Here is a 21,596-nt window from a genome sequence, read left to right as displayed (position 1 = left end):
ACAATACATAACACTTACTTGCCAGGATCTGCATGCGAAAGCATGCCAGCAAGCGGGGCGTTCGCCGTTGCAGGTCGGACCACCTGCGCTCCAGCTGCCCGATGTTTCGGCGTGAGCCGAAGGACCGCAGGCGGGACCGTACCTCCGCATACGCGGAGCGCTTCTGCCGGTTGGTCATGGGTTGAGGCTGGCTGGTGATCCGGCGATCCATGACCTCCGTAAGCACCAGCAGCTCACGCCTGGTGAATGCGGAGGCTCTCATGATGGCAATGGTGTTTTTCTTAAAAATCATTTTTGATAAAGTGTGTAAAAATTTTCTGATTGGCTAATGTATTTTGGAAATTAACAGGAGCAAGTTAGGATAGGCTTGATGCAGTGACATGCGTAAGCAAATTTAAATAAAGAAATGAACCCAGGGAAATATGCGGGGATCCACAGCAATAGTACAATTGTTTAATTGTGGTTCACATGTTTTTTGAACAATAAAAGCGAATGTTTCATCCGTACGTATTCTGCGGGTAAACACAAACACGGACAAGAGTAAAGTTTCTTGCATTGTGTTGAAAAAAAACAAACAATTAAGCTAATTGATACATTGATTGCCATGATACGATTGATGGAGGTAGGCAGAATAAAGGAGCAGGTAATCGACATCTGACAAGGCCACTTCCTGTTTATACGTGTGCGTGCGTTCCTTTCAAGCCATTTCGGGGATGTACGCTCGCTATTTCGTACGCTCGTTAGTTAGAGGAGGGGTCGTCAGAGTTTAGGGAGGAATTTTAGATGCGAACGAAAATACGAGCGAGCCATTGAATTTAAATATTTTTGTACGTACGCCTAACGTAGGTGCGCCCGCTTGCGAATGGGTCTGAATGAGGGCCTTAGTTACTAGCAGTATTGCTTGGTGCACACTACTATTAAAATCACAAATGAACTGTTACAGTTGTTCAATTAAATAGACACTGACCCTTGTTTTCAAAATATTGTCTGCTGCAACGGGATAGGTCCAGAATGCCTGCGCTCAGGTTCCTGGTGCTCAGAATCCCGCCGCTGACATTCCGACAGAGTTAAGATACCGATACCTGTCGGTAAATATCCTAATCTTACCCTTACCCATAAACCCCCTCCCTCCCGCAGCCAAACATCCCCCCTTCCACCCCTCCCAGCAGCCTAACCCTCCCTCTATTCTCAATAATTACCGTCGGGATTCCAGTGCCAGCATTCTCACTGCCAGCATCACTACTGTACAGCCAGGATATAAACTCCACCCCCTCTGACACATGCTTATACACATCTGTAACACATCCCACACAACTCTGTATTTTTCCCATCAAAATAAAATCTCTAAAACGCAACTAAGCTCACTAACTGAACTGTGCGGAGTATGTATGTTCTCACCATGCTTGCGTGGCTTTCCTGCAGGTGCTCCGGTTTACTCCCACAATCCAAAAATACACTAGTAGGGTAACTGGCTCTGGACAAAAAATTAACCCTGGTATGTGCAAGTGGTAGGGAACCTGAATCAGACCCGCTCGCGAGCGCTCGCAAGCGGGTCGATGTTGGGCCAGTGCGCATGCGCACGACGGACCCGGCTCAGTCGTGCGCATGCGCGAGACCCGGATAGCGACGGGCAAGCCATCGCTATGGGTCTTGCTACAAAGGGGGGCGTGCTGTCGATGGTGAGTGACAGCACACCCCCTTTGGTGGGCATGCCGGGGGCGTGGCTGGCCAGACAGAGGCGTTCCCATGGGAATGCCAGGAGGCCGCTCTAAAATTCAGCGGGACGGTCCTGATTCAGAGTGAGCGCTCTGAAAGAGCGTCCGGCTCTGAATCAGGGCCATAGGTCGCAAGAAGCGAGCGCTCGTTCTGAATGACGGTGGACGCTTCTATTTTTTAGTGTGCCTGGAGGCCGCTCTAAAATTCAGAGGGACGGACCTGATTCAGAGCAAGCGCTCTGTCAGAGCGTCCGGCTCTGAATCAGGGCCATAGATTGTAAGCTCCACCGGGGCAAGGACTGATGTGAGTAGTCAAATATTTTCTGTACAGTACGGCGGCTGCATGTGTGCTCTATATAAATAACTGGTGATATATAACAAACTTATGCAAAGATTACACGACAGCAGTTTGTTATTATCAACGCTATAATGAAAAAGACAAATAGATATAGATAAAAAATGTCTATAAGAACAGACGCAATTATGCAAACCAAACGTAGTTTTCAGAAAACTTATATAACCTCTAAAAAAACCTAAAAATTATATCCTGCTCCAGGACCAGCTGCTGTAATAAAACACTAATGGATATAGAAAACCAAACACACAAATACTTAGCTGCATGTCGCCTCCCTAATGGTTCTTGTCCCAAATTGCCATCTGCCTGCGGAGCAGAACTCCTAAAGATAATCTGTGTCCCGGAGGCTTACACAGGAAGGCTTTGCTTTTATGTAGAAAATTAAAACATGCAAATTGTTTTTAAAAGACGACCAGAGGTCATTGAAATATACTTCTGCCACCGGGAGGCCAGGCTGGGCAAACAACACAGGACAAGACCCTATTCTTATTCACAGGAATATGCCAACATCTGTGTTTTGTTTGTGGATCCAACGTGACTAACTGAATACTGACAATCTACGAAAGGGCTTCACCAGAAGTTACTGTTAAAACTTACAGAGGGACAGTTCTGCACTCTTTGCCATATGAGATGAAATGCTTCTCCCTGCAGAAGATAAGGAAAAAAAAATTATGATCCACAGAGATCAGAAGATTTGGTGCCTCAGCATAGTATATCCGCTCCAATAACTGAAATACATTAAGAGGCCCATGTCACAGAGACCGATGTAAAGAATATGGGGGAATGATTAGGTGCAGTCACACTCCAGCCTGTAGGTGATACTGTGGGCCTGATTCTGGGTTGCGATCAAAGCAGAAAAGAGCCAGCAACTATGCACCTTGGTAAAAACATGCTGCACTGCGGGTGGGGCAGATGTAACATGTGCAGTGTAAAAATAAAGCTGTCCAGCATTTGTGGGCTACATGTAAAAGCAGCCAGTATTTATCCTGTATTTACACCCCTTGTATTGCAGCATGGATTGCCCAGGTGCATAGTTACTTTACATTTTAGCTTTAGTCTAAAATCAGAACCAGAGGGAGGTGTATCAAGCCTTCTAAAGAGTGGAGAAGGTGAGAAATTGCCCATAGCAACCAATCAGCTTCTATCTAGCATTTATCTAGCTCTAGTACATTCTCTAAAATCCTAGCTATAAGATGGCTAGGTGATATAGGCAACTTCTCTTTAGAAAGCTTGATACATCTCCCAGGTCCAGACTAAGGCAAGCAAATATTTTTTTCTCATTCAAAACTGATAAAAATGCTTTCACATACACATTAATATACCCATCATAACACCTGGGCATCATTGCCACCCCATCATTGCGCCGGGGCATCAATACCATCCCATCATTGCACCTGGGCATCAGTTCCACCCCATCAATGTGCCTGGGCATCCGTTCCACCCCATCATTGTGCCTGGGCATCCATACCACCCCATCATTGCGCCTGGGAATCAGTACCACCCCATCATTGCGCCTGGGAATCAGTGTCACCCCATCATTGCGTCTGGGAATCAGTTCGCCTGGGCATCAGTGCCACCACATCATTGCAATAGTAATAACCCAGGCGCTTGAGAGAGATAAGTATCCCCAATTCAAAAGAGTTGGTTGGGATAGTCAGTCCAATATTTGTATTAGTAATAACCCTGGAACTTGAGAGAGATAATTATCCCCAATTCAAAAGAGCAGATTGGGATAGTCAGTCACCCCATCATTGCACCTGGGCATCAGTGCCACCCCATCATTGCGCCTGGGCATCAGTGCCACCCCATCATTGTGCCTGGGCATCAGTGCCACCCCATCATTGAGCCTGGGAATCAGCGTCAACCCATCATTGCGCCTGGGCATCAGCGCCACCCCATCATTGCGCCTGGGCATCTCTAGCATGCCATCAGTTTAGGACACAATCAAATGTTCATCCAGTTGGGGACTCTGGAACACTGTGGAGGAACACAGGCACTTTAAAACCGTTTAACCTTAACACCCTCCCAATCACCCCTTTCTTTTTTAAGTTCCCAACGGAGTTGGGAGCTGTTTGTTAGGCTAAGCTCAGCCTGACCAGTATTTTTCTTTCATTTTATTATTTTCTGTGCTGTTTGTGTCCATCTCTTTGTGGACTCCCATGACCTGTTCAGAGTCAGCCAGATGTATGCTGGACCTGTTTAAATTGGTATGACGACAAGTAACTGTTTATGGCAGGGAGTAGTAAATGACTAGGTCCATTATCTCATTTAAATGCCTAATATATCCATATATGTTCATAGGACACGATAATCCAAATTCCTTGAAGGTAACTGTGTAACATGAAAGTAAAAGTCACAAGAGAATGGAGTTACACTGACCCTTAATCAGGATGATTCTCTGGTTTGTAAAGGAATAAGGACCTCATTCAGACCAGGTCGCAAGCGCTGAGCGCTCGCAACCAGGTCGATGTTAAGGACCTGCGCACGCACAGCGGCCGCACTGCGCGTGCGCAAGCCCCGGAGCGAGAGAGAAACTCGACCTGTTTTGTAGGCGGGGCGGGGGGGTGGCTACACAAACGGAGGCGTTCCCAAGCGAACGCCTGCCGTTTTGTGGGCGGCCGCACTGACATCAGCAGTGATATCAGTGGGGAGATTCCTGCACGATCAAAGCAGAAAGCTCCAAGGGGCTTGTGGCTGCCGAGACCAAACCTTAGGGTCTCGTCGCAAGCCCCAATGGTCGCGATGGTCTTGACCATCGTGACAATCAACCTGGTCGGTCGCTAAGCTAAGTGACCAGGAGGCCACACTAAAAAATAGAAGCGTCCACCGTCATTCAGAACGAGCGCTCGCTTCTTGCGACCGCCTCTGAATGACTATGGATTCAGAGCCGGACGCTCTTTCAGAGCGCTCACTCTCAATCAGGGCCGTCCCGCTGAATTTTAGAGCGGCCTCACAGCTATAACGAGCGGCCAAAAAGATGGTCGCGATGGTAAAGACCATCACTACCATCGGGCTTGCGACGAGACCCTTGTGGTAGGGTCTCGTCTGCTGCAAGCCCTGGAGTGCTTTCGGCTCTATCAGAGCCGAGAGCACTCCTACTGACATCACTTGTGATGTCAGTGGGGCCAGCACCAGACGGTAGGCGTTCCCATGGGAACGCCTCCGTCTGGGCAGCCACACCCCCGGCACGCCCACCAAAGGGGGCGTGCTGTCACTCACCATCGACAGCACGCCCCCTTTGTAGCGAGACCCATAGCGACGGCTTGGCCGTCGCTATCCAGGTCTCGCACATGCGCACAACGGAGCCGGCTCCCTCGTGCGCATGCGCACTTTGCCAACATCGACCCACTTGCGAGCGCTCAGCGCTTGCGAACGGGTCTGAATTAGGCCCTATGTGCGATCTCTGGGATACCCATATGTGCGGGTGATGCGAGCACTGTACATCACACAATTGAATTGACCCCAAAATGTAATCTCAGACATAGAATTGTGGTCAGTCCCTGGGAGTCCACTGAGGTGTGATCCTACCTTTGGGGTAACTCCCCATCACAGAAACCAGACCTAAGCGTTTTCATATGTTTTAAATCCTTATTATTTTAGAGTATCATGTGCAATTTCTATTCATTGTACGTCACTTGTTGTTACTGTTTTGTACATAACCAAGCATTGTGGAATCTTTTAATATTAAATCACAAAAATTCAATAAGTTCTGACTCTGTGTTATGACACTCACATGTCGACTTTTAACGTGGTATATTTAATGCTTCATAGCTGATTACAGGAGAAAGGGTTTAGGTAACATTATCTCTGATCAAAGTACACTGAAGTAAAAGTGGGGGAGAACTGATAAAGGACAAGACCTTAAATCAAATCTTAGTGGATGGGAAAATAAAATTGTGAGACAGAAAAAGGGAGATTTTTAATCATTTTTAGAGAGACCAGGTCATGGGTTCCCAAACGTGGGCCTCAAGACTCCACAAAAGTTCAGATTTTAGAGATATCCATGGTTGAGCACAGGTGATTTAATTAGTACCTCAGTCAAATTGATTTACCTACCTGTGCTTCAACCATGGGTCTCTCTAAAACATGAACTGTTGGGGTGCCTTGAGGACCGCGTTTGGGAACCTCTGGACCAGGTGGTTGTTGGTGATTAACCAGGTCATAACAGTTTCAGGTTAGATATGGTCTTGACACTAAGTTGGGGCAATTATTTACTTTTTTTTTATTGAAACACCATGATAAGTTGTACAAGGTGCATTTACATACATAATGACAAATTACAAAGAAACAAACACATCGAATTCCAATGATAAAGACTCACAATACGGCTGTGAGCAATTAGAAATTTTTCAATGAGAATATATTAATAAATCGACTGTTGTAAGACAAAAAATAAAAATGTAAGACGACTTGTCCCATTATACAATCTCTCAAGAAATTATTACAAAAATCACTCTGTGATCCTAATCGAGGAGACCTTAAAGAGCAGGGTGAAGAGGGAAAAGAAAAATCTCCTCAGGGCTCCAACCGAATCAGAGGGTCCTCTGAAATCATCTGAAGACAATACCACTTATGGTGGGTACACACTACACGATATGCTCCCTGAGCGATATCGTGTAGTGTTGTCCCCGGCAGGCTGTGCTCAATGTCGTTCATGACATTGAGCACAGCTGCTGAACGATATCATTAACGATATCGTTCAGCGCCGGGCTCTCTCCCCCATTCCCTGACATGCAGCAACCTGACGAGATCGTCAGGTTGGCCTGCATGTCAGCCCGATGAACGATGATGACGAACGACCAGCGGGAACGTGCGTCGTCGTCATCGTTCATCTTTTTGGGGTTAAAAATGGACGATAAAGTGGACGACTGAACGATAATGATATCGTTATCGTTCAGTCGTCCACTTTATCGCCCAGTGTGTACGCACCTTTAGTTTTAATGACTCGTGGATTTTATGCCTCTGTTCTTCAGTCAGAGTCCCAATATAGCTCTCCCAAATTTGATACATTTTTCATACACGAGTTTCCTTCTCTAGTATAGTTTCAATCCAATCCATGTTAAAAACATGGAAAAGCTTATCCCTAAAAAGTTGCAACGTTGGGGGGGTGAGGCATCGATCCATGCCTGAAGTATAGCTTTATGGGCCGCTGCGCTAATTATAAGTAAAAGTCTTCTGCAACCCTTCTCCACTCGCTGGCCTTCCGGAAGCATACCAAATAATGCCCAAACATCAGTAAAAGGTATGTATTCACTGGTCGCTCTAGGGCAAATTTCTTTACTTGCAGTCAAAAAAAAACTCTTAGGAGAGGTCAAGACCAGAAATAAATATACAAATATGCGACAGGGGATTGACAACGAGGGCAAGAGGCCAAAGAAGACATATCTGCTAGAAATTGGCGATGTGGGGAGAATTATGCTTTGTGAAAAATATTCAAAAACATTTCTTGATATTGAATAGCAGGGAGCAGATTATGTGATTGGTGGAGTGCTTTAACCAGAGTATTCAAAGATAAAGAGGGGATCACCTGCACCCACCTACTCATCCAAGTACGTACTTCCTTGTGTTGCATTGATCGTCGCAGAAATGAATAGTGAATCGATATCGCCTTACTAGAAGCCGGCTCTAAAAGCAGCATACTATTTAATGCGTTGGTCCAATCCAACTATGAGAACCACCTAATGACCGACACCACATAATGCTTAGCCTGCATAAAAGCGAAGGGGTGGATACGAAACGAAGGGAACTTTTTAGACGCAGCAGTATATATAAGAGATCATTTCAATGAGGTATTAAGAAAAGTGACTATATTAATCAAGCCTTCTTTATGGTGCTTGGTAAAAGGGAACGATGCCTTACCTCCCTGAAACTCTGGGTTTCCTATAAATGGCAAAAAAATTGATTTATGGGAATTTAAATTACAATGATGTCGAAGAATATGCCACACCCTTCGTGTGGACCACAAAAGAGGATTACTACGTATATGATCTGGAATTTCTTCATCATACATATGGAGAAAGCCAACTTAAGTACAATCTTCTAAATATTGGCCCTCAATTGACGAATTTGCATAAAGGTCTTGGTCATGAAGCCAATCCCAGAGATATCTCATTAAAGCCGCGTGGTTATAATTAAAGATGTGAGGAAAGTTAATGCCTCGATTCGCCTTAGACTGCTGTAATTTTATCAGCCCAATGCGTGGACGTTTGGATACCCAAATACATTTTCGAAAAAGTGAATTTAACAGTAGAAGATCCTTCTGGGTTAAGAGAAGAAAAAGAAGAGCCTGAAACAAATATAGCAGTCTAGGAAAGGTTAGCATCCTAATAAGATTAGCTCTGCCCATGTAAGATAGACAAAAGGTGTTTCCAGCCCTCCAATTACCTAGTAATTTGTATACCGTATATACTTGAGTATAAGCCGAGTTTTTCAGCACAAAAAATGTGCTGAAAAAGTACCCCCTCGGCTTATACTCGAGTCAAGTGTAGCACTGACCGGACGGAGTTCGGTCAGTGCTACACACTGCCAAACACACAGCCGCCGGAGCCGGCAGCTGCGTGTTTGGTGTAATCAGCAGCCGCTGAGAGTCTGTCAGACTCTCAGCGGCTGCTGCTGCTCCCACTGCGGGAGCCATCTTCAGGCTCCCGCAGTGGGTGATGGGAGACACGTCGTCATGACGACGTCTCTCCCATGTAAAGCGGCCGGAGGAGCGGACAGCGGCGGGACCAGGAGCGGGAGTTTAAGGTAAGTGTTTATTTATTTTTTTATTCTTTTCACGTCTCTCTCTACTAGGGGGGGGGACGGGACTACAGGGGGCACTACCAGGGGGCATTATCAGGGGGCACTACCAGGGGGCGATTACTACAAGGGGCACTACCAGGGGGCGATTACTACAGGGGGCACTACCAGGGGGGGGATTACTACAGGGGGCACTAAAAGGGGGGGATTACCACTGGGGGCACTAAAAGGGGGGGATTACCACTGGGGGAATTACCAGGGGAGGATTACTACAGGGGGCACTACCAGTGGGGGATTACTACAGGGGGCACTAAAAGGGGGGATTACTACTGGGGGTACTACCAGGGGGGGATTACTACTGGAGGCACTGAAAGGGGGGATTACCACTGGGGGCACTACCAGGAGGGATTACTACTAGGGGCACAACCAGGGGGAATTACTACTGGGGGCACTACCAGCTGCTGCCATTTCCCACACTAGGCTTATACTCGAGTCAGTAAGTTTTCCCAGTTTTTTTGGGTAAAAGTAGGTACCTTGGCTTATATTCGGGTCGACTTATACTCGAGTATATACGGTAATTGCTTTTGAGAAGTTAAGCCTATATAACTCAGAAGGATGTTTTGGAAGCTGAATTCCCAGATAATTAATACTGGTCCCAGCCCACCTTACCGGCAAGTGATGACCCCATCTAGGGACTCGTTTGTTTGGATTCAGATAGAGACTAAAGGTGCGTACACACACAACGATTTTTTAAACGATTTAACTATAATGACGTCGTTATCGTTCAAAAAATCGTTCAATGTAAAATGATGAACTATTATCGTTCATGTGCATTCACGTTTGTCGATTGTAGTTCAGTCAGACTGGCCAACTGAACGATTTTCAATAGAAGTTGCAGCATTTTTCCTTCAACATACAGAAAATTGTTTATTAAGCAAAGTAAAACCAACTACTTTGTAAAACTATTTTCGTTCACTTTTTCGAGGGAAAAACTGAACGAAAATCGTTCAACGAAAATTGTTCATTACTTACATCGTTGTGTGTACACACCTTTAGAAAGATTCACCACGTACCCCAAAATCTTTCCAAAATCAGAAAGTTGAGACATAATCTTCCCCAATGATGACTCGACTCAGGATTTTCAGTATAATGTAGCAGATCATCCACGAAAGCGGATAATTTAATCTTTGTCGCCTAGAATCCCCTGGAACTCAGACCAGGCCTTAAGGATCCGAAACATGGGATCAATACACAAATTAAACAACAGGGGAGAGGGGGCGACCCTGGCAGGTTCCTCTATGCATTAATATCGGATCCCCACGTACCTCATTTATTAATGTCGTAGTGGGATGAAAATAAAAATTCCTTACCAATTCGATGAACAGAGGATCAAAACCCTCCTTTCCAGGATTGTAAAAAGGGAATGGGTATGAAATACCGCCGGCCGCATGGTTCGATTCCCGTCAGCGGCAGCCCAACAGGAGCAGAGTGCGACGCAGCGGAAGCCCGACAGCGCTGGAAATCCCGATCGTGGATAGGTAAGTATCCACTAACCTAACCTAACCCTCCTTAGGGGTGCCTAACCCTAACTTTCCCCCCAAGTGCCTAACCCTAATCCCCCCTCTAAGTGCCTAACCCTAACCACACCCTTCCCCGCTACCTAAACCTAAGTCCCCCGGGGGGTGCCTAACCCTAAGTCCCCCCCGGGGGTGCCTAACCCTAACCCTCCCTCCCCCTAGCCTAACCCTCCGGGGGGGTGCCTAACCCTAAGTCCCCCCCGGGAGCCCTAAACCTAACCCCCCCCCCCCGCGGCTGTCCGCTCGCGGCGCCCGGCATCACTAGGATCGTGATGCCGGGCGCTGGTCTCCAGGCGTCGGGGAAATGCGGGCGTCTACATCTAGACGCCCGGCATTTCACCCTTGCCGGGATAAGACAGTCGGCTTCCCGATTGCTTCCCGTAAAATGATGCGCCCATGCTACCGAATCGAAAGCTTTGTGTGTGTCAAGGCTGAGTAACATGCCCCTTGGCCTCTCCTGACGAGTACCCGCCAAAACTGCCGCTAATGTCAAGCGAAATGCTCTGACAGGGTGTCTGCCTTGGACAAATCCTGTCTGGTGTGGGGTTAACAAGTCCGGCAAAATGGTCTGCTACCTATAAGCCATTATTTTGGCGAGTATTTTAAAGTCCAAGTTCAGAAACGAGATAGGACGATATGACTCGGCTAACAACAGGTCTTTTCCTGGTTTTGGAATGAGAGTCGTGAAGGCATCTCTGAAGGATGGGAATGATGGGGCATCAAGCGGCATTTTAATAAATAGCTCTAAGAGAGTGGGCGTTAAACTATCTTTTAAAGTTTGTAATAAGAGCCCGAAAAATCATCAGGTCCAGGAGACTTATGAGGGAGCAGTGTAGCTATCACACTATGGAGTTCTTCCTCCAATGTGTCTTTTACGAACAGTTACCATTGTTCTCGAGATAAAGCAGGTAATGGAGCTGCTGATATAAGTTGTTCCTGCATACTCCTCTCCACTGAAATCGCCTGATATAGATTTGTGCAATATGAATGGAAATGAGACAAATTCTCTTTAGTGGTAAAATGTGTTCTATTGGTGGAAGGAAAGATTTTTTCGCCCATGGCCTTGAAATAAGTGCAAGACGTTTGCCAGGCTTGTTCAGCCATTTATAATACATTTGTCTAGAGAGTAATCTAAAGGAGTTCTCGCTTGCACAGATAGAAAGGACTCCAAGAATTTCCTATTCGTAATGTACTCCTCGAGGGTATTAGTAGATGATATCGCCATAAAGCTATTGCCACCATGTTGTGTAATTCATGGTACTGCTTCCTTGATTCTCTTTTAAGTCATGAGGCCTCGCATAACGGCCTTCGAAGCGTTCCAAAACAAAATTATATCTTGCCAATGTTCCATGTTGTCATCAAGATAATTGGACCAAGACAGTGATAAAAACCTTTTAAAGTCCTCTGATTTAGTTAAATAATCTGTGAATCACCATAAACGATCCGCAGAGGTCAAAGAAGCATGCCACAAATCCAAGGACACTGGGGCATGGTCAGGCTAAAATCTCATGAATCTCTGATGCACGTACCTGTGTCATTAGAGAATTTGAAATTAGGATAAAGTCAATCTTGGACAATGATTGGTGAGCTTGGGAAAGGAGAGTATATGCACGCTCTGAGCCGTGTAAAAGCCTCCAGGGATCACATAATTGAAGTAAAATCTTAAGGGACTGTATATGATACCAAGAAGAAGGTGTGTTAGGCCTATTCATCGGAAGAGACCTATCTATAGTGGGATCATCCACTGAGTTGTAATCACCCGCCAGAATCAACTCATGCACCGTGCGGTGCACTAATATCTGGGATAATTTAGCCAAAAATTGATTAGGAGATAGATTAGGAGAATATAAATTGACAATAGTATAGTTGCTGCCCTCAACTGCCAAATCTAATAGCAAATAACGACCCTCAGGATTTATTAGCTTATCTAAAATAGAATAACGTAAATTTCAATGAAATAGGATCGCTACCCCTCGTGATTTAGATCTATAAGACGCGGTTATGCATTCTCCTATCTAGCCCAAAGTGCTAGATCTCCCTGTACGTAATGTGTCTCCTGCAACAACACTATATCCGGATGCAGCCGATGCAGGTGGGTCACAACCTTCTTGCATTTAATCGGCGTGTTGAGACCATTCACATTTCATGACACCAGATTAAAGTGTTGGGGTATACTGGGCCTACCATCTAAATTCAGCTGTTCAGACAAGGATCGACGAATTAACTTTTTTTTTTAATTATTATAGGTTTTTGCAGAAGTCTATGGCTATATCCCACCAGACTGTAGAAGAAGCTGAAATTGTAGGAGGAATAACATTTTACTAATTGGCTCTTTTAATACACTAAAAGATGACAGTAAATAAAGCACTTTTAGAGAGCCTGTCTAAGATCCAGCCCTTGCTGTGTGCCAGAATCCTTACCGGCTGTGGGTAAAACCAGGTACAGAACCAGCCTGTGGTCCTTACATTGAGAGACAGTCACAAGACAGCGATCATAGCATGCGTCATCATGATTAGCCCGATACGGAAACTATTTCCTCAGAATCAAATTAAAGATATAATTCTCACACACCCTGACTGCAGAAATAAAGAGCCTTCTACATTATAATGGGATCCTCATTATTCCTGATGATCGATTATCGGTTGTTTGAACATGCATCACTGAAAATTAATTGCGATCGCACTTGCTATGAGGATTCACTCGCAATTGATTGACAGGAAGAGACAGTTATGTGGGTGATTACAGGGAGTTGCAGCCAAAATGCAGACATGTCATGGTCGTTTTCTGGCCAGCGTCTGCCATCGCGCTCGCAGAGAACCAAAGCTCCAGTGTCTCAAATGCCACACTCATTTACAGTGACCATAGACATAACTATGGAGTCGATGTTTTGAGGATGTGCATCCAATGCTGCGTTTGTGCATGCAGTGCGGGCAACTACAAGCGGCGGCCCAATGCAAAATCTACCGGCAGCCGCATTAGCATATTTTAGCAACTGCGATCCGTAAGAGTATGCAGCTACGTTTGCTTTTCCGTCCGTCTCTGAATCAGGCTCTAGGACGGGAACACCACCATGTGTGCCCATTACCTTGTACACGCGCCTGCTACATTTACTAAATGTATCGCTTTTTTTTACACGCTCTCTTTTCTGTATAAGATATATTTGTAATGCAACAGAAATGATGACTTCGGTTGTGCTCTCTGCACTGGATACAGAGGGGGAAACACCCAGCTCTACTTAGTAGCACAAACAGATGGCTGAAAAGCGCAGTAAAAGAGCAAAATAATGCCTATATTCACTGAAAGCTTCAAAAGGGTAGGTAAAAATCCAGCAAATTAAATTAATCCACTGTGTGGAAAATCCATTTAATCATAACTCAACATAATAAGCCTTTGTGCTACTTACAGGTATAACAGCATACACTGTGTCTTTTGTAGAAAAATAATCATTCCATATCTGGAGGGAAAAAAAACAAACACAGATTTATGGGTTAGCAGACTACAAGGAGTTGCGATTTCACTCAACATTGGGGGCTGAATGTTCCATTATAACGATTTAAATGCAAACACAATTCTAGCAAATAAAACTGACCTACCCAATATTAAAATGCTGCGACGCTGTAAACACAAAAAAAGGGACACGACCAATGTATAAATAACCCAATATGAGAACACACACATTCTGTTCAGGACCGAACAAAATCTTAAAGAAAAAAAACCATGCCATTCCTACTTTAACAGGAAAGTTGGACATAAAAAATACGTGTACACATTTGAATACCATTTTATATTCCTCCACTTTTCATAAACATCATATTTTAGAGGGTCATAAACTTTGGTGAATGCAAATTGTGACCATACTGTAACAGATATACTGTTAAGTATAGGGTAACGCACCAGTCAATAAGATGTACATTATAAGGGGTATATTTACTAAAGTGTGGGTTTTTAGAAGTGGAGATGTTGCAAATAGCCACCAATCAATTCTAGCTATTATCTTCTAGAAGGTGCTAGATCAGGGGTGGGGAACCTTTTTTCTGCCGAGGGCCATTTTGATATATATAATATTATTTGCGGGCCTGGTGTAGGCCATGCCCCCTCCGCGTGATGTCACATGGGGGCTGGGCAACAACCACCGGTGATTACAGCAATGCCCGGAGCATCCTGAGGATGTTCCAGGCGGCACTGCTGCATAGATTCTGGCTGCAGTGTGCCATTCTAGGCATCCTGCTAGCCAAATGAGGCTAGCAGACAAAAGCTCTGGGGGCCAGACCAAATGATACAGAGGGCCTTATATTATTAAATCTACCCCTAAGGTACTGTGAGAGATGGCACATTTTGTGTGTACATTAAACAGACAGGACTAAGACAGCATAATATGCTCAGACTTGGACAGATGAAGCGGAGATAACAAAACACTGATAAGCAAAGAGGAAAACTCTTTAAAAACATACAAAGTTGACACTGATAATTTTAATATTTTTTTATTCTGTTCCCGAGTAGTTTATTACAGTTACTAAGGCTGAACTAAACAAGCGATTACAAGATATTATAATGTTAATATATTATAATTATATAATTAACATGAGCACAAGGTAGTTCCGTTGTTTTCTGATTTTCAAGGCTGACGATGATGACGTCACTTCCGCCCATGTTAGAAGCGGCCAGTAATATATACACATACAGTGGTTAAAGTAGGAATTTAGAACTGTTTTATAGACAATGTAATGGAATGGCCTAGGGATGTGTGTGCTAAATAGAGATAATGAATATCAGATACATAAGGAGGGAGAGGGGCAGAATGGAATAATACAAGTGCGTGAAAATAGTGAAAAACATATATAAACATTAAGGAGCTTTCATGAATACCAAAATAAATTTAATATATGTGTTTAAAGATATTTTGCAATTCCCAGGTCCTGTGCCTTATATGCCATGCATAGGACTTCCATCCTAGATTAGCAAAAAAGGCAATTTAGAATGGCATTTGGAACTGGCAAAAATCGTTGCCACTGTCCCTCGTCCAGGCTTGGCCCAGGAAACGCTCCCCTTTCCATATATAGTAAATATAAGCGAGAGAGAGAATAGTTACAATCATCTAATAGTGGATATTGATCCATGAGACAAAAGGGGAAGATACCCCAGGAACAGCAGCCGTAGGTTTAGGTTAAAGGGGGGAGGCGCTAGGTTTTGGGGTAGGGTTAAGTAAGATACCTATCAACAGGTGTCCGTATCCTAACCCTGTTGGGATGCCATCGTTGGGATTCTAACCGCCGGGATCCCGAGCGACGGCATCCCATCCAACCCCCTTATGCCTAGTGTAGGACCGAGGCCCCGGTTTTTGATTATTATATCGGTTTTTTTTTATCTCTTGGGTATAATGGAGACGAGTTATCGGTAGCACTTTCCCATATTTGTGACCACTGGGGTAGCACATTTGCCACTGGACCTATTCTTGCTCAGTACCTCAGCACTAACAGTAGAGAGGCTAGGAAGATGGCTGGGGGGCAGCTGGTTTGTGCAGTAGGATACAGGATAAAGCAAGGAGCCAGGTACTTATCAATGCTGTGTGTGTGCAATTCACACGGAGAAAGTGCAAAAGATGAGATATGGATCCTAGATACAGTAAACATCACCTGTTTAATATCCTCAGCAGTCTTCTCTTTCACTAGTTCTAGGTTTAGGAGAGAGCTCAGCATCTGAGGGAAAAAAAAGCCCCCAAAATGTAAAATAGTCATGGTCATTGTTCACAGGGTGCAGCACATACATCTTACTTCCTTGCGAGTTAAACAGCCCTTCTAGCCGCGCCATGGTTTGCCGTGACTCTGTAGCGCAGATCTCTTTTCAAACGACTTTTTGCCATCAAATGCATCTTATTCGCACGGCAATTAGGAAGCACAAGCAGCTCCTGCTGCGTAGAATGATATGCGGCATGCCTATGTTCTGTGTGCGACTGCCGGAGTATCTGAATGCGAAATGCTACGTTACAGTGTCAAAGCCGCTGACACTGTAACGTAGCATCTGGCATGCAGATACAGCCGCAGACACACACACACACACATATATATATATATATATATATATATATATATATATATATATATATACACACACACACACACATATATATATAGAGGTTGAGTCTCCCATATCCAAATAATCCGAAATACGGAATCATTTTGGCATGACTGAGATAATGAAACCTTTGATTTTTGATAGCAATGTACACAAACTTTGTTTAAGGCACAAATTGATAAAAATATTGTATAAAATTACCTTCAGGCTGTGTGTATAAGGTGTATATGAAAACAGGATTTTGGTACTTACCGATAAATCCCTTTCTCCGATTCCACAGGGGACACTGGAGTTCAAGACAGTGGGTATAGACGGTGGTAGAGTAGAGCCTGGCACTTTAAATAATTCAGAAGTGTGACTGGCTCCTCCCCCTCTATGCCCCATCAGCCCCAGTTTAAGAACTGAGCCCGAGAGGAGACGGAGGACCATAGGAAAACGAGGAGAAGGAGAGGACCACAGAACGGAACAAGACCCGAATGAGGGAGAACAGAGGAACCAACTGCAGGGAACATATGCAGTCACACAACCTTATAAGAAACCAAACAAAATGGCAGGTACGCAGCGCTGGGCGGGCGTCCAGTGTCCCCTGTGGAATCGGAGAAAGGGATTTATCGGTAAGTACCAAAATCCTGTTTTCTCCTTCATCCACTAGGGGACACTGGAGTTCAAGACAGTGGGGACGTCCCAAAGCCAACCTCCCGGGTGGGAAGCGCGGAGAACTTGCCGAACCCTTGGCAAAACCGAAAACCGGGATCACCAAGAACCGTAGGCCTAATGGAAAGGCAAGAGCTGAAGATCAAGTGTTGTAGAGCAGAGGAGACAATCAAGGCTCCTTGCTAAACAGCCATAGAAATTCCACACCTTACAGCGTAAATCGAATGGAATACTGCTAGCAAGAGAACAACCGCAGATGAAAACAGCTGAACACCGTAAGCTCAGCCGAAAAAGATCAAGCACGAACCAGAGTTGAACATGAGAAGCTGTATAATTTGGAGACAGCAGAATCCCAGCACTGCTGGACATAACTCATATAGTTATACATATAACAATACCAATCTACAGATACAGAGTTGATCCTGTCCACAGACTCCTAACAAGAGTATACAGGGAGCAAACGACAAGACCGAACAGTCGCCCTGGACCATTCTTGAGGTCCAACTACTACAAGGTTGGCAACCAGAGTGAAACCATAGAAGTCTCCCATAAGGATAGAGATCCCAATGACCTGAGGCAGAGGCAGCTCTGAAAGAATCGAGACCACAATTCCTTTCAGAGCGTCAGACAGCAGTACAATCAACTCAGAAACAGAGGGAAAAACAGCAACTGAAACCTTGCAGCTGTAAATCCCCATACCAGACCACTGGCAGAATGTCTGGCAGCCCATCAGCTGTCTGCCTATTGAGTGGTTACTACTGCCTGGGGCGGGTCTCGAATTAGTGTATGGGGCATCCCAGGTGGAGACCTTACGGCACAAGCCACTGTGCCGACCTGAAAAGAAACCCACAGCAACAAACTCCAAACAACATCCAACATGATGGAAGTGCGTAGGCAGTATCAACTGCTGTCCTGAACATAGTATAAAAACAACCCAGTTACCCTAGCAGTTAAAGAGCACGGATGCAACAGTCACCCAGTGAGAGCTACCAATATAGGGAAGCAACCATACAGCAAGGCTACAGAACTAGGACAACCATAGAGGTACCCATCAGGTACCTGTCAGTGTGATGAAAATATTCACAGTACTGAACAGGAAAACCAACCAGGCCCCCTGCGTGGAACATAATGACTGTCACGCTTTAATGTAAAGATGTGCATTAGCCCACAGGCGCTACAATCACAGTCCATTATAACCCCAACAGAAGAATAAAGTGACATTCTCAATGTTGGAACTGTGCACGCCAGGAAAGCTCTAAAGGGTAGAGCCTACTGCTAAAAAGAGCGGATGGCTACTAAGTCTGCAGCTAGGATGCATAAGGGAGAATAACGGCTATGTCGTGTCAGGTTGCATGAAATCGGAGCATCTTCCGAGGCAATAGTGGGGTACCGCTTACCTGTGAGCAATCAGAAGCACTCTAGAAACTATGTAGAATGTCACTGACCTTCTCCATCTCACAGCAACCCGTCACATCGGGAATAGAGAGTAGCTTCAGTGGGCTAAAAACCAATGCTCCATAGCAGAGTCTTCAGTCTGGCGATGTTGCCGTAGGAGAGACTGTAGAAAACTAGCAAAATGTTAGTGGTAACAAGAAGGTCGTACTACAGGACTCTATACCTGAGCTTGTTCCATTAGGGATGTGTATCCTTATATAGATTATACATATACCCCAAGCACGGTCTGCTAGAGTAAGTATTAGTACATTAACACTTATAATGGTTAAGTGCGTATTAGTCAAGAGGCGGGATAGTGAAAGAATTAAATAAGACCCTGTACTGGTCAAGATACACATAGAAATATTACATATTTGATGATGGATCCCACCAGTGACCCTTGACAATCATAGTGTTCACAATGAGGGATTAAACTTGAACCGCAGGGCCCATGATTTACTGGATACCCACCAATCTAATCAAGCCAGGCCTGACCCTGCCTATTCGGTGGGTGGCCCTAGACCTCCAGGCACAGAAGTGTGGTCTGTTGTCATTTAACCAAGTAAGCCCTGAGGATGGAATAGAATCTGGATTTTTATGTACTGATAGGAATGTACCCAGGGGCCACTTTATAGCCTCATTTTATTGAGATATGCGACTAAACAATAATATGGAGTACAGGAACCTATACAGAGAAAGGTACCTGTACATAGACATAGAATGCAATAATTATCTCAAGTAAGAAGGGATATATCTGTAAAGAAAACCCCAGTTAGGGCTAAAAAAACAGGCGTTTCCCAATTATTAGGAAGTAGTCATACGAGGAACATGAATATATCGGTATACATACACACGTACACTTAGACAAATAGTTGCATGAGAAGTCAACATAGTAAGTATACTTGTCCGACTCCTGCACCAGGAGATCATTATGCTCTATATAATATATAAATATATACATAGTAGGAACCACAAATAGCGGCACTCCGAGACTTAAATAGTGATCAAAAAGGTATATCTAAACTATGTTGAAACAAACAGGCCGACGTTTCAGGGGATACGTGCCCCTTTGTCAAAGCGAGTATATATACATACACCTATATACACATACATTGTTATAATAATAACTCCCCCAAAAAACGGGGCGCCGTAGATATAAACTGACAGGAACAAAACTGTAACCCCAGAAGGGTGTAAGTGCCTATCTTATATACATGTGTGGACTACCAGAAGGCTCCCAGACAAGTATATGGTGCATATTAGAAGCCATGCCTTAGGGAATTGTGACTATCACAATGTAAACTGCAGAACATGACTCTAGTCTATAGAGCCAATATAATATATTATAGCCTACAGCTTCTGGTAATCCCAGCTGGCTTCCCATCTGTGGAACTAGAGGTAACCTAATGATTGCGGAAGCATAGGCATACCCACACATATAACAAATACATTCATAAATAGTATGTGTAAATCGAAGTTGTTGTACCAACCCACCGCAGCAGGAGAGTCCAGCCTCCAATTGCAGTATCTTTCTTTTTAAAATATGCAAGGTATCAGATATAAAACTGATAAGAACAAATCCTACCCTTGCCTTTATGGCAAGGATAAGAAGCGATACATATATATATATATATATATATATACACACATACATATATACACATACACACACACACATATATATACACATATCGCATACATGTACCCTCATACAAGGTCACAGATAACGATAATTTATCCAGGAGAAAACGTGAACGCAGTCCCCCACTTCCACAAATTATGCAGTCGAGATTTCCGCATTTTGAGAAATCATCGGGGGTCAGCACGCCCATGGTGCAATGGATGCGCCTCGCCCTGGGAGAACCACCTTTGTGATCATGGTATCTCCCCTGCCAGGTAAGTATGAACTGTGGCTTACCTCCACGCAGGGAGACTGCTGATGTGCTGTGTGTCCTCTGTAGGCCTGATATTTTAGCAGCGTGCTGTCCCAGACTGGTATAGATCCTGGGAGCCTTCTGTCCTTGCCTTATCAGGTGAGCCATTTGAGCTCCAGTTGAACCCACCTTTTCAAAGTGGGGATCAAAAGGACGACCTCAGGTCAATGAAGTATACTGCATTATATTTAACGAATACAGGCATATTTGTCATGCGGAGGGCAAAGTGACATGGACACAGCCTCTGTATTAGGCTGCGGCATGTTCCTCCCTGAGCTAGTGTCAGGGGTCCAGACACTCACTCTATAATAGTGGCGGCGGGTCCCATGATATGTAGAGGTACTGCGTCAATAACATCTGACATTAGTGAGTACTGATTAATTTCTTAATCAAACAGACTCCAGCAGCCATCTTGAGATAGACAATTGTAAAATAGTCGCAACTATCTCTACACAGTGACATCACAATGACGTAGGGCAGCAGTTAGGATAGTTGTGGAGTCGACAGTTTTGAAGTGCTCTCCCCTACAGAATATAAGTACATTATCTGACCACCATAAAGGAACTACAGAAATGAGCCAAGTTCTATATGGACCATGCCGCTGCGTGACTAAGTAAGCAGGAAGACTGCTACACTGCGTGCATAATTTGTAAACAGCTCAGTATGCCTCAGCATTGTTATAGAACAAAACTGGTTTTAACAGACAGTATATATAAGCAGGAAAGCCCCATATATATACACATATATACTTATACATACACTTAACTCATGTAGGCATGTATACAAAGCTACCCATATTGCATTATGTCATAGGTAGACAAATGTGCTTGGAACTAACTCCAGCAGCGGTACAGTGAGTGCAGCATCTTCAGGCACAAACTTCTACCCTCTCCCTGCACTGCAAGCAGCTGCCTCTGCAAAGTTACAGACTGCCTGTATTCTGTACAGTGACAGTCTCTGCATATGCCTGCGCTGTAGTGCGCGCCAACTGAGAGGCTAGAAAAAAATATGCGGCGCCTGCTCCCCGGGAGCAGTAACGGCTGCCGGACCTAAGCCACGCCCCCTCACTGCCGGGAGTAGAGCCCCGGCGCTATTGCATCCGGTCTTAACCGGCAAT

At 44.7% G+C, this 21,596-nt stretch overlaps 1 protein-coding gene and 1 non-coding gene across 5 annotated transcripts in view; both read right to left on the bottom strand.

The window, feature by feature from the left end:
• The window catches only part of ATPAF1 (ATP synthase mitochondrial F1 complex assembly factor 1), a 49,659-nt gene that overhangs the window by 13,663 nt on the left and 14,400 nt on the right, over nt 1-21,596 (bottom strand). For all 4 annotated transcript variants that reach the window (XR_015872865.1, XM_088458293.1, XM_088458292.1 and 1 more), the window contains exons 4-6: nt 16,019-16,081; nt 13,789-13,839; nt 2,668-2,715 (exon numbers count right to left, since the gene is read on the bottom strand). Coding sequence is in view for 3 of the 4 variants with exons in the window: in XM_088458293.1 (XP_088314419.1) it covers nt 2,668-2,715; nt 13,789-13,839; nt 16,019-16,081 (162 nt within the window). In the remaining variant the exon portion in view is untranslated. The remainder of the gene's footprint in view (nt 1-2,667; nt 2,716-13,788; nt 13,840-16,018; nt 16,082-21,596) is intronic.
• On the bottom strand, nt 20,285-20,449 carry LOC148474650 (U1 spliceosomal RNA). The gene has a single exon (XR_015872867.1). It is a non-coding gene; the product is annotated as a U1 spliceosomal RNA (small nuclear RNA).

The sequence above is a fragment of the Taudactylus pleione genome, unplaced genomic scaffold, assembly GCF_031769625.1.
Source record: "Taudactylus pleione unplaced genomic scaffold, aTauple2 ptg000824l, whole genome shotgun sequence".
NCBI lineage: Eukaryota > Metazoa > Chordata > Amphibia > Anura > Myobatrachidae > Taudactylus > Taudactylus pleione.
This window is presented reverse-complemented; position numbering and strand designations above follow the sequence as displayed.